The 12190-nt window shown below is 36.6% G+C and overlaps 1 protein-coding gene across 2 annotated transcripts in view; it reads right to left on the reverse strand.

Annotated features, from left to right (window-relative positions):
- Positions 1-12190, reverse strand: part of PDS5B (PDS5 cohesin associated factor B) — a 111531-nt gene that overhangs the window by 68207 nt on the left and 31134 nt on the right. For both annotated transcript variants that reach the window (XM_089512514.1, XM_089512513.1), the window contains exons 2-6: positions 9401-9523; positions 6398-6601; positions 3175-3261; positions 2924-3021; positions 2298-2424 (exon numbers count right to left, since the gene is read on the reverse strand). In XM_089512514.1, coding sequence (XP_089368640.1) covers positions 2298-2424; positions 2924-3021; positions 3175-3261; positions 6398-6601; positions 9401-9508 — 624 coding nt within the window. In that variant the 5' untranslated portion in view covers positions 9509-9523. The remainder of the gene's footprint in view (positions 1-2297; positions 2425-2923; positions 3022-3174; positions 3262-6397; positions 6602-9400; positions 9524-12190) is intronic.

A 12190-nucleotide genomic window follows, 5' to 3' on the forward strand; every position in this document is an offset into this window, starting at 1 on the left:
ACTCGTCTTAAAATGAAATCTTAATGTGCTGTACATAAATATATTAAAGTGTATATTTAAAGGATCAACTGCAATGGAAACTAAGGCTGGGAACAGATGGGCCAAAAAGGACGCCCTCATTACGTGTGAGGGGCGGCGTTTCTAGACGTAACGAGGGGGTCCTCACAGCGCAGCGCTGAATAGACAGCGCGCATAGCAAAGATGTCACTGCTGTGCAGCCTCCAGATGGAGCTGTGCAGCAGCAATGTGCTTGCACCGCCGGCGGCTGTTTGTGCCAGCGCAAAAAGGAGCCGCTTTTTAGCATTCTTTTTTTCTCGCGTAGCCACGTCGCGCAATTTGGTTGCTGGGGCACAGTTATGCGGAAAAGAGAGGCGGCTCCTGGCTGCCTCTTTCTGGTGGCCTGTACCCCACCTAACCCAAACATACAGTAGGCCCTTGATGTTGGCAGGCTTCCCATCCATGAATTCACCGTCTTTGGATTGCCATGTCCCATATTATCCAGGGCTGGTACTGGTACACTGATGCTGGTGCATACACATCATAATCCATCAGATAATATGGGACTTGAACTTCTGTGTTTTTCCCATCTGTGGGGGCAGGATACCCAAACCCCCATGGATGAGAATAGTCCACTGTACTTCCATTCCAGTCGGTTAAGGGACTCAACACCCCAGTCAATGTCTGCCCCTGTTCTTCACTGAAAAGCTACTTCTGAACTTTAGGACAGGGTCCTTTGGATGAGAATGGGATATGAGATAGTAGGGTGCAATCGATAATAGAGATTACTGAAAGAAGTTGTGCTGATTAAGCAAACAGAAGTATTTTCTGCTCAAGCAAGATCCATAATCTTTACAACTGAATCATAACTGAATCACATCTAGCAAACAGACTAATTCTCTATTTATATTTTTAAAAAAGAGATGAAGCTTCTGTGATCAAATGCTGTAACTGACAAAATAATTTATGGATATTATTGGATATATGGATATGCTATAACTGCACTGTACTTTGGAGCCAATGGCCAGCAAATCACAAAAAAAAATGCTAGGGTTTGTAATATACTACTGTGCAAATCACCAGATCACTATAGTAACATTTTCAGCAATCTTTTTTTTTTTTCTTATTTTATGCTTTCCGGTTTACTTAAGGTCTGCAATGTGTTTGATAAATAAAGATGGTTATGACAATAAACACAGACATTTAATTTCCTTATGACTGAAAAATGTTGTTTAATTTCTGTAACTATCAATTCTTGTTTAAGGAAATGTTTCAGAGTTACAGCCTAAAATTCTCTGTTAAATAGATTTTCACACCAATGCATATGATTTCATCTTAGTCTTCAAAGTAAATGTTTGGGGTTTTTTTGTGTGTAACACCTTTGTATTTACAGAGGAAGAATATAAAAGAAATTTGTCTTGTGTGTAAGCAAATACAGTTGGCCCTTCTTATACACTGATTTTTTATACACCAATTCAAGCATCCACAGTTTCAAAATGTTCAATAAAAGTATAAATTTTCAAATATCAAACCTTGATTTTCCATTTTTTATAAGGGACACCATTTTGCTATGTCATTATATTTAATGGGACTTGAGCATACACGGATTTTGTTATCCACGGGGAATCTTGGAACCAAACCCCAACGTATAGCAAGGGTCCACTGTATAAGCATCCAGTGTACAGTATGTGGGCTGTGTTTCCAAAAGTTTGGGGTTATGATTCTAGGTTGTATAATGACTTTTACTTTGTTAAAAACCAGTATTTAGTTGTTATTGCAACAGGTTAGCACTCATTCTTGTTCATGAGATACACAAATATCAAAACAAGAAACTTTATTTTTATTTTATTTTAGTGATTTGACTCAATCTACCCTATTAAAAAGAGTCAGGTATAACAGGTGCCTAAACACTGTTATACCTAATAGAACCGAACAGGAAATGTTCTCATACAAATATTGCAGGGTAATGTTTGCAAATGAAAGCAAATGTACACTAATATTTTGCATTGGATGTTGTTCATGAAAGCTTATGCCAAGACTATTTTGTCAGTTTGTGAGATGCTATAGGACTTAAAAACCGAGTTGATGTATCTTCTCTACATTTCACTCTATAACCCTACTATCTATATGAGAAGTGGGAGGAAAGCCCTGGCTGTCCACTACTTTAACAGAGCAATCTAGCTTGAATTATAACATTCAAGAAAAAAAGGTAGCTTCAATATTAGCTTGGCATTTGCATTCATTTTACTTAGTATTAACAGGATTATAATGCCAATTAGGTTAAAGAGATTGGTGCTTACCTTATGTGCAGGCACTAAGTTAACTAAAACTGTATCCAAAAGCTCCTGAGACACTGTATCACCTTCACAAATAATAGAGCTCATCAAATCCACCATGTGCATATGAACTTTCTGATTATGCCCATTGCTGAAATCAGAGGGACAGCTTTTCAATTTAACAACAGAATACTAATGAATTCCCTGAATGAAACAGTGAGGCATTTATTTTAGTTCTTCCGTAAGAACATACTTTAAAATGTCATTATCTTTATAAAACATTTATTCGATCAATTATGAAGTAGTTCCTTCACTATATAATTCTCTAATGCTGAAAGTGTCAATGTAAAATTAGTGACAATGTTGTAACATTAGGTCAGTGAGTTAAATACTTAATATCAAATCAGAAGGGGCAGCATAATGTAACATGGCAGAGGTGTAGTACATACAGAAATATTAAACAACTATAATACCTCACAAAATTAGACGAAAGACATATGAACCTAGGGAATTGTCTAGGCTGCGATTTAAGTGTAGTATGTCTACTACAAAGGTTTGATGCTGATGTTTAACAGCCTGCTGGTCTTATGGTTCTATCGTACTAACTTTACTGTTAAAACTACCCATTTGATTAGAGAATATATACTCACTTGATTACAGAAAACAATGTTCTGTACAGTTGTGTGAAAATTTCATTGCTATCTTCTAATTCAAAGCAAATGTTGTATGATTTAACCCATGCAATGTTCTATATAAGGGAAAAATAAAAACATATGTATTAAGAAAGAATCCTAGGTGAAGAGAAACATGTTTTCTGATTATCATTAAATGGTATTGACATTTTATGAAATTAAGCCTTTTAAATCAAGATAAATGTTACCATTATGGAGTTTAAACTCACCTCTAGTAAATAAAAGTATCTATTGAATTGTGGACTTTTTGTATCTTCCAGTCCCTTCAATTGTCTTGTTATGAACATAAATATATCCTACAAAGGAAATAATAATTTACTGTACATGACATCACAGTATATTTTAACTGCATAATCATCCAATCCAACTCAAAAATTACTTCTCTATGGGCTAGCAAACTCATAACTTGTTTTAACTAACCTCTTCTTCTCACAATCAAAGTCTGAAGCACATAAAAAGACAGAAAATATTTAGAACATCATTAAGAATTGTACAACGGTGATTTTTCACTTTATTTTATTCACAAACAATACCAGGCCTTCTAGTCTATGTTAGCATATTTCCAATCCTTCTAGTCTATATTATATTATATTATAGACTGATAAAAGAGACTCCTGATCTTTTCTGAAAGAAATAATAATTTTTCATTTCAGCATGTGCAACAAAACCACAACACCAGACCCACTTTATATGTTACATTTTTAGTGTAACCACATTTGGAATATGCTAACAACTGGAACATTTGATGTTTCTAAAACTCATGTGCAATATGGGTGTATAGCAAAGGAGACTGGGCAGACATGTATATCCAATACTGTATTAGAATGTACATTGATCTAAATATTTAGGCACTTAGGACATTTCCAAAAGCAAACAGATTACACTTCCAAACAAGTCAAGAAATTGCACTCCAGACACAGACATATTTAGCAAAGAAATAACATCTATAATAAAACTCCTTGATGATGAAAAACTAGAAACGTCTACTGCTTCTTAACAGGCTCTGATCTAACAATGAATATTATTATTATTATCATTATTATTATTATTATTAACCTTTATTTATAAAGCGCTGTAAATTTACACAGCGCTGTACATACAATCTTTTTACTTGGACGGTTCCCTGACCTCAGGCTTACAATCTAAAAAGACACGACACAAAAGGAGAAGGGAGTGGTGGAGGGGAAGGGGCTTCTATAGTAGGATAATACATATAAAATACATAGCAATACAGGAAATGATTCAATAAAACAGACAACAAAAGAACATCAAATAGCAAGTGACAATTATGCAATGCCTGGGAACGCTGCCCTGAACAGGATGGTCTAAACATGAACTCATGCAACATATGACCAAAGCAGCACTTAAGAAAATGCATGGCAGTGATACATTCATAAACTTAAGGCCCATACAGACAGGCCAAAATAAAGCTGCTTTGGGCTTAGGACTAGAGCGTGGCTTTGGCATGGCTTCTAGACTCTTAGGATGCATACATTATTTAAACAGCATACCTCCAAAGTGACCCGAAGCAGCATTATTTTGGCCTGTCTGTATGGGCCCTTAATTTCATTTTGGAAATTCAAAAAACTAGCTGCAAGCTAGCACCACACACTTATACATTTCTAACATACTCCTTGATAGGCAGCTGCTTACACCTAATGAAAAAATTTAGCAAAGACTGTTTTGATTTATTTCTAAGTCCAACCTTTCTCAGAGTTGAAGGCATCAGATAACTTTGTAATTAATTATCAGATATCACATCAGTCCTTTTAAGCACTATCATATATGCATCTACCATCTACTAAAAGAACCAAGACATGGTCTCCCTGACCACTGAGTAACTAGCCATTTTGTCTTGAGTCTGCTGAAGAGGAGTAAAATCAATTCATGTTAACTAATCTAAGCGTATTAGAATCATAGAGTTGGTTGAGACCACAGGGACCATCCTGTGCAATCCCCTATCATGCAGGAATACATAATCAAAACACTTCTGATAGATGATCATCCAGGCTGTGTTTAAAAACCTCTAAAGAAGGGGACTCTACCACTATCTGAGGAGGCATAATCCATTGACAAACAGCTCTTACCATCGGTTCTTTTTAACTAGAATGGCCTTTGTTACTAAAAATGCATTGTGCTACAGCTTTTGTTACTACTGTGCTTGTCTCTAGAAAATGAAATGATAGTATCACAATTCTATAGAGAATGCATTTTTAAAAGGGCACTTCATACTTTTCGCAGATACAGCCACTAGGTGGCTTTCCATCTGCAACAAATGATATCCTCCCTTAGCCATCCAAATGGGCAAAGTAGATCAATGTAACAGAAAGTGAGACTGAAGTAAGGTTAGTGTATGATCTACTCTGCATGCCCAAAAATATTCAGTCGCACCTCCTTTGCTCAGTCCTTCTTTCAGCTCTGTGTTCCCCCACACACTCCATAGTATCAATAAGGTAGGGACCTTACAGAACACAGAAACATTTTGCTGGAAACTACCATGTAGCTGTCTTGAATTCTATCAGAAAATTAAGGTTCATTGAATACATACAAAGATAAAGAGGCAAAAGCACTTACTGGCGAAAAAAAGTAATTTAAAACAATATGTCTGAGAACAGTCAGACTGGATGATGGAATAGAGGGTATGCTTATCAAATTTGCAGTGACGACAAACTAGGAGGGAAGCTAATACCCCAGAGGCCAGAATCAGAATTCAAAATGACTGTAAGAGATTAGAGAGCTGGGCCAAAACTGACAAAATGAATTTCAAAAGGAATAAATGTAAGGTACTACAATCAGGCAGAAAAAATGAAATGCACAGACAAAGAATGCCTGGCTTGACAATACATGTGAAAGGGATCACAACAAACTACAGTTCCCAGAATCTCAGAGCACTGAGACATGGCAGTTAAAGTAGCGTCAAACCGGATTATTTCTGCCATGCAGACACAGCCTAAGTGTGTCTTTTGCACTTGTATCTAGCTCATGATTCTCTGGCTTCTAGTAAAAAGAAATGTAGTTCCAACAAGACTACAGTGTGCCTACCTTAATGTAGCATCTACAACTGAAAAACATAAAACATTCAGATTCACATACAAGTGAGAAGCCTGAATTACTTAAATTACAGTCAGCCCTTCTTATCCACAGATTTTTTTAATCCACGGATTCAAGCATTGATGGCTTGAAAATATTCCCCAAAGATTGTAAAGTCAAAATAGCAAACATTGATTTTCCATTCTACATAAAGGACACCATTTTGCTATGCCATTATCATTAATGGGACTTGACCATCCACGGATTTTGTTATCCACAGAGGTCCTGGAACCAAACCCCAGCAGATAACAAGTACCCACTGTACTTGTTTTATTTCTTTTGAGGATAACATAAAATAGCATCACTCATGCTCACAGAAAAGACAAAATCACACAACCTTACCTTAAGTTTATCTGGTGAAGTATATGGTGCTTCAGGAGCATATATTCTAAAAATATCAGCAAGACAACACGCTACAAGCAAGCGCACATCTTTATCAGGATGTTTTAGAAAGAAATCGGAAGCAAGATGTAAAGCAAGATTTAAATACAGCTCCTTTTCTTCTTCAGAGTCCTGGTCCATATCCATGAAGGTTTTTACAACCATCTGCCAAAAACAAGTTTGAAGATAAGCAGCATTCTATAGATAAGAGGCCTATTATTATACATATACCTACAAAGAGAAAAAAGGTGGGGTTTTTTTTCCTTTTCAATAATTTTTCATTTTCCTGAACTTTAGCGTTCTTCTCTTGAGGATGGAAAACAGGTAAATTCCCAAAATATTTGATACATGTATCTTCAGGTATATATTAATTTAATCAGCATATCATCATCATCATCATCATCATCATCATGCAACTGAACAAGGTATGTATATGGAAAAACAATTATTCCTTCAGGAATTTATATGGAAAATACAGATGCATCTGATAAAGACTACTTGTATAAAGTAGTCTTCATAGAATATTCAGGCAGCAAGGGCTATGTAATCCAACCACTTGCAAGGGGGTTTTACACAAGTAAAATACTCCTGAAGGATGCCCATCCAAACTCTGTTTAAAGACTTCCAAAGAAGAATTCACCATCCTCCAAGGCAATATATTCCACTGTCAAGCAGTTCTTACAATAAAGAAGTTCTTCCTAATCTTTTTTCTTGACTTGCCTATGAAGTATACACTTAACAAACTTTAAGATAAGGGGTGGGAAAATGTGTCCTTTCAAGTACTGTTGGGCTGTAGTCCACAACATTTCTAACCACTGTCTATGCTGAAGAAGAGCTAGAACATCTGTCGGAGGAGATCCCTACACTTGATGGCTTTAAAAAGGCCATCAAAACGGATCTCTTCCAGCAAGCCTTCCCTGAATAATACACTCAGTCACCCCACTGATATTGGCCATCATTTTGATCGCTCCCTATTGGTTATCTAACACACCCGCTTCTTCCTGTCTTGTTTTTAATTAATGAATTTTACAATTTATTTTATATTTCATTATTGAAATAATGGGAGGGAGGGGAGGGGAATTTATTTATATTGTATGAATTTATCGGAGTTGTATTGAATTTTATTTATGTAATGTATTTTATCATTGTATTATTATTATTGTTCAGGGAAGCGTTCCCAGGCACTGTGTGAATATTTATCTGATATTTGATTAGATAGTGGACATTGATGTTTTAATTGTTGCCTGTTTTTTAACTAATTCTATTTTATATTACTACTCACTGTTTATATGTATTTTGTAGATTGTAGCCATTGGCAGGTTTTATATTTTTATTGATTGATTATCTGTATGTACAGCACTGTGTACATTTACAGAGCTATAGAAATAAAATATAATAATAATAATAATAATAATAATAATGTAATGTATGATTGTAAGCCATCTTGATCCTATAGGAAGAGGCGGGATATAAATAAAATTCATTGTTTATTATTAGCATCTGGAGAGCTGTGCATCGCAAACCTCTGCTTTGTGAAGCCAAAATACTGGCTTTGCTGAAGTGGACCAAGATTTATTATTGGTTTTGTGTGCCTTCAAGTTGTTTCCAACTTAGGGCAACCCTAAGGTCCGCCTTCACCTTTCTCTGAAGCTGAGAGTGTGTGACTTGCCCAAGGTAACCCAGTGGGTTGCCACGGTTGAGTGAGAAGTCAAACCGTGGTCTCAGTTGTAGTCCAACACTCAAATCATTACATCACGCTGACTCTCACCAAGATTTCTACTCTTCCACAATCAAAAAGAAAATGGAACAGTGAAAAGCATGCAGTATGGAGTGGTGAAGGGGTGGAATTAGATTTCTAATATATACCGTATACTTATAACAGTTTATTATCCCTTTTCTCAGTTACTCAGAAGTTAGGAGTTGAAGCCTGATAATAGTCCTGTGTGGTATAGTAAAACAAGACAGGAATTAATTTATAGTTAACCAGTGACTTTATAGATGAGCAGAGATTTCAATAGCAGTAAGCAGAAACTAAATCCAATACTATATTGGACATATCAAGCCCAAACAGACAGGCCAAAATAAAGCTGCTTTGGGTCACTTAGGAGATATACTGTTTAAATGATGCATGTATCCTAAGAGGCCAGAAGCCATGCCAAAGCCTCGCTCCAGTCCAAAGGACTGCAGCACAGCTTTGGCGCAACTTCTGGCCTCTTAAGATACATGTGTCATTTAAACAGCACACTTCCAAAGTGAAGCAGCTTTATTTTGGTCTGTCTGTTTGGGCCCATCATGTAAATTTCATTTAAGGATCACCGGGGAGTTAATATTTCTTTCAAGAAAAAAGCATTCCTACATGCTCATTCTTTTTAAGGGCTTTCTTTTATTTTTATAGTTAAAATGATTCACAGACATATCTAGTTATCTTAGAAAATAACTATGTTGGTCTTACCTGAAAGACCTATTGTACCGAGTGGGAAGAGCAACCCAAATAAAGATGTTCCTCCCTTTTCTGCTGGGAAATCTTACAGAATTTTTAGAAATAATGTTGGGAGGGCAAATATGTGAACACCTTACTTTAAACACTGCATTCACATTTTTTTAAAAAAAAACTTCATACCTCATTTTTCTAGGGAAAGGGGCTTTGGGGGAAAAGGGTGTGTGTGTTTTTTCCTACTTTTTCTATGCCTTCACATCTCTTTCTCCAAGCTGTCACAATTCACTATGACACCTTTGCATCACACAAAGGAAAAAGAGGAGCTATCATGCACTTGTGTAACCTGTCCACTCTTTATGACAGATCTGAAGTTCTCAACACATCCCACATCTGCAGCCCATCCCCTAAAGATCTATTTTTATTTGTAGGGAGCAAATAAAAGGTTATGGCAGCTGTACAGAAGGGAGTACAAACACTAAGCTGTCCAAATATTGGACTTCAAATATTTTTTAAAAACTGTTACTCACTTTTAGCCGCCGCACCATTTCTTCTTTAGAAATTTTATCAGATATTTCTTTAACTCCTGGGGGATAAGTGATTTTTCCATCATTGGCTCTTGTCTTGGAATGAGCCATGATGCTAATTTAAACCTACAAGAAAAAAAATGAATTAATGTATTAATAAACTTGGGATGTTATTGTTATTATTACACGACCTTAAACGTAGCTGGTTTTATAAATAAGGCATTAAATGAACAGCTGCATGCATGTGTTTCTACCTGAATCATTTCTTTTCCTTACACATCCTAGTTGCAATTGTGCCACATCTGTTAATAATCCAAAACAGGCTCTCTCTTTTTTTTAGCAAGTTAACCTGCCCATTAGGAAGACTGTCTTGCCAGAGGTATACCTCAGGGAAAACAGGCTACAATCTTTCCATATTGGAAATTATTTCTTCTTGAAGCACAACATACAAAGGGCTGAATCCAACTAAAAGAGACTCTCTGCTATCAATGTTAAAATTCGTGTTAACAAGACTAATTCACTTCAATAGGTTTGCTCTAGTTGGGACTAAAACTTACAAGATTCTTTTTCCTATCTCTGAAAACAAATTTTAATTATGTGGCAATGTTGGTTCAAAACTAACAGCCTTGACCTTTACAATTCTAGATGTTAAAGACTACATTAGAGAAATTCTCCATGTAGAGTTTAGCAGAAAAACATTTTTGATGTGATTCTTAAAAATGCAGGACAAAACATAAATAACTGCAAATGTTTTAAAGACAAACATCATTATTGGATATTTTAGAACCCAATAAACTGCACTGACCCAGCAGGGTATTTCTGTTATATATTCTACTAGGTAAAGGTAAGGTAGTCCCTTGACACAAATGTCTAGTAGTACCCAAATGTAGGGGATGGTGCTCATCTCCATTACTAAGCCAAAGAGCCAGCATTGGGGCTACTCTAGTGGTCATGTGGCCAGCATGACTGCACCAAACACTTTCCCATCAGGTGACCTTGGGCAAATGGCCAGCATGACTGCACCAAACGCTGCCACCTTCCCACCGAAGTGGTACCTATTTTTCTACTTGCCTCTGATTTATAAAAAGTGTTATACTCTTTGTCTACAAGTCTATTATAGGAGCCCTGGTGGCGCAGTGGTTAAATGCCTGTACTGCAGCCACTCACTCAAAATCACAAGGTTGCGAGTTCAAGACCAGCAAAAGGGCTCAAGCTTGACTCAGGCTTGCATCCTTCCGAGGTCACTAAAGTGAGTACCCAGATTGTTGGGGGCAAATTAGCTTACAGTTGTAAACTGCTTAGACACTGCTTAGGAGGTATGAAGCGGTATATAAATGAAGCTTGTTTGTTTGTTTGTTTGTTTGTTCATTACTCACTCATTAGGCCTAACTCTTTGTGTCATGTTTGACTTGTTCTTAGCAAACTTCCCCTAAACTGCATTGTGCTCCCTCATTGGTTGTCATCCAATTTAGAGGATAAAGATGAAAAAATTATTTATCTCAGAGTAGTTCAATGTAACTTTAGCTACCTGGCTACACATATATAGGGCAATTGGTGTTAAGGTCAAAATATAAATACCTCAAGATACCATAAACTTTGAGGAAAAGGTTAATATTTCTCTTTGTGTGTTGTGTGCCTTCAAGTCATTTCCGACTTATGACAACCCTAAAGTGAATCTATCATGGGGTTTTCTTGGCAAGATTTGTCCAGAGGAGGTTTGCCATTGCCTTCGCATGAGGCTGAGAGCATGTGACTTGCCCAAGGTCACCCAGTGGGTTTCATAGCCCAGCAGGGAATCAAATCTTCATCTCCAGAATGGTAATCTAACGTTCAAACCATTATGCACGTACTTTATTATATCTCTTAGAAATAAAGATCTCCGCAAACCTCTGACACTATATATTCCTAGGAATGAATGAAAGCACCAGAGGACTGAATGAATTATACCAGAGGAATGTATAATTCCTCCCTCCCATGCCATCTCCTGACAACATTACTTCTAAAAGAGTGATCTGTAGCCCAGTGTGGATATAGTGACTTCCAGGAAATAACAGTCCAGTGTGGATGTACTGGCTTCCCAGCTGGCACAGAAGGGCATATGTGCAACTGAATCAGAAGGAAGAGGCACAATAATGAATCCTTTCTCAACTCTCTTCCCATAGGAGCAATTACATCCCATGGGGTTAGATGATATTTAAATGTTATAAATCTTTACAAACTGAGAAAACATATAATCATATTAGAAAATATATCAACTGGGATTATGTAAAAAAAAAGTCTAATCATATAGTTGTTCCATATAAAACTATTTGCAAGGAGAAAGAAGGAGTTTTTTAGGTTAGATATCATGTATCCATCTGTATGTTTATATAAAAAGACTGAAGAAAGAGGATAGCTCCCAAGATACATTGTTGCATTTGTTCCTAAATAACTGCAAAGGTAATGCCTTAGGAAAAGAAAGGGAAAGGAAAACAGCCAAATCCTCCATCGAAGACAGAGATGCCTTATGCAAAGATGCTTATAGTAAATCTAACCATAAGGCATACAGACTTTTTTGACATTCTAGTTGAGCTCTACATTTTCACCAAGCATATCAAATGCTACAAAATAATACTCTGAACTGTACGCTTTTAGAATACCACAATTAAAAGAGAGCAACAATAGAAAAGCTATCTAAGAAAAAGAAACTGGGAGAAATAAAAATGGAGTAAACTTGGGGCACAATCTAGTTCTGGACCCCTACCAGTCAGACAAGTAGAAGGGTGCAATTTCCCCTCCCTCCTGCGCCCTCCA

This window comes from Sceloporus occidentalis, unplaced genomic scaffold, assembly GCF_023333645.1.
Source record: "Sceloporus occidentalis isolate IW3139 unplaced genomic scaffold, rSceOcc1.0.p SCAF_2, whole genome shotgun sequence".
NCBI classification, from domain to species: domain Eukaryota; kingdom Metazoa; phylum Chordata; class Lepidosauria; order Squamata; family Phrynosomatidae; genus Sceloporus; species Sceloporus occidentalis.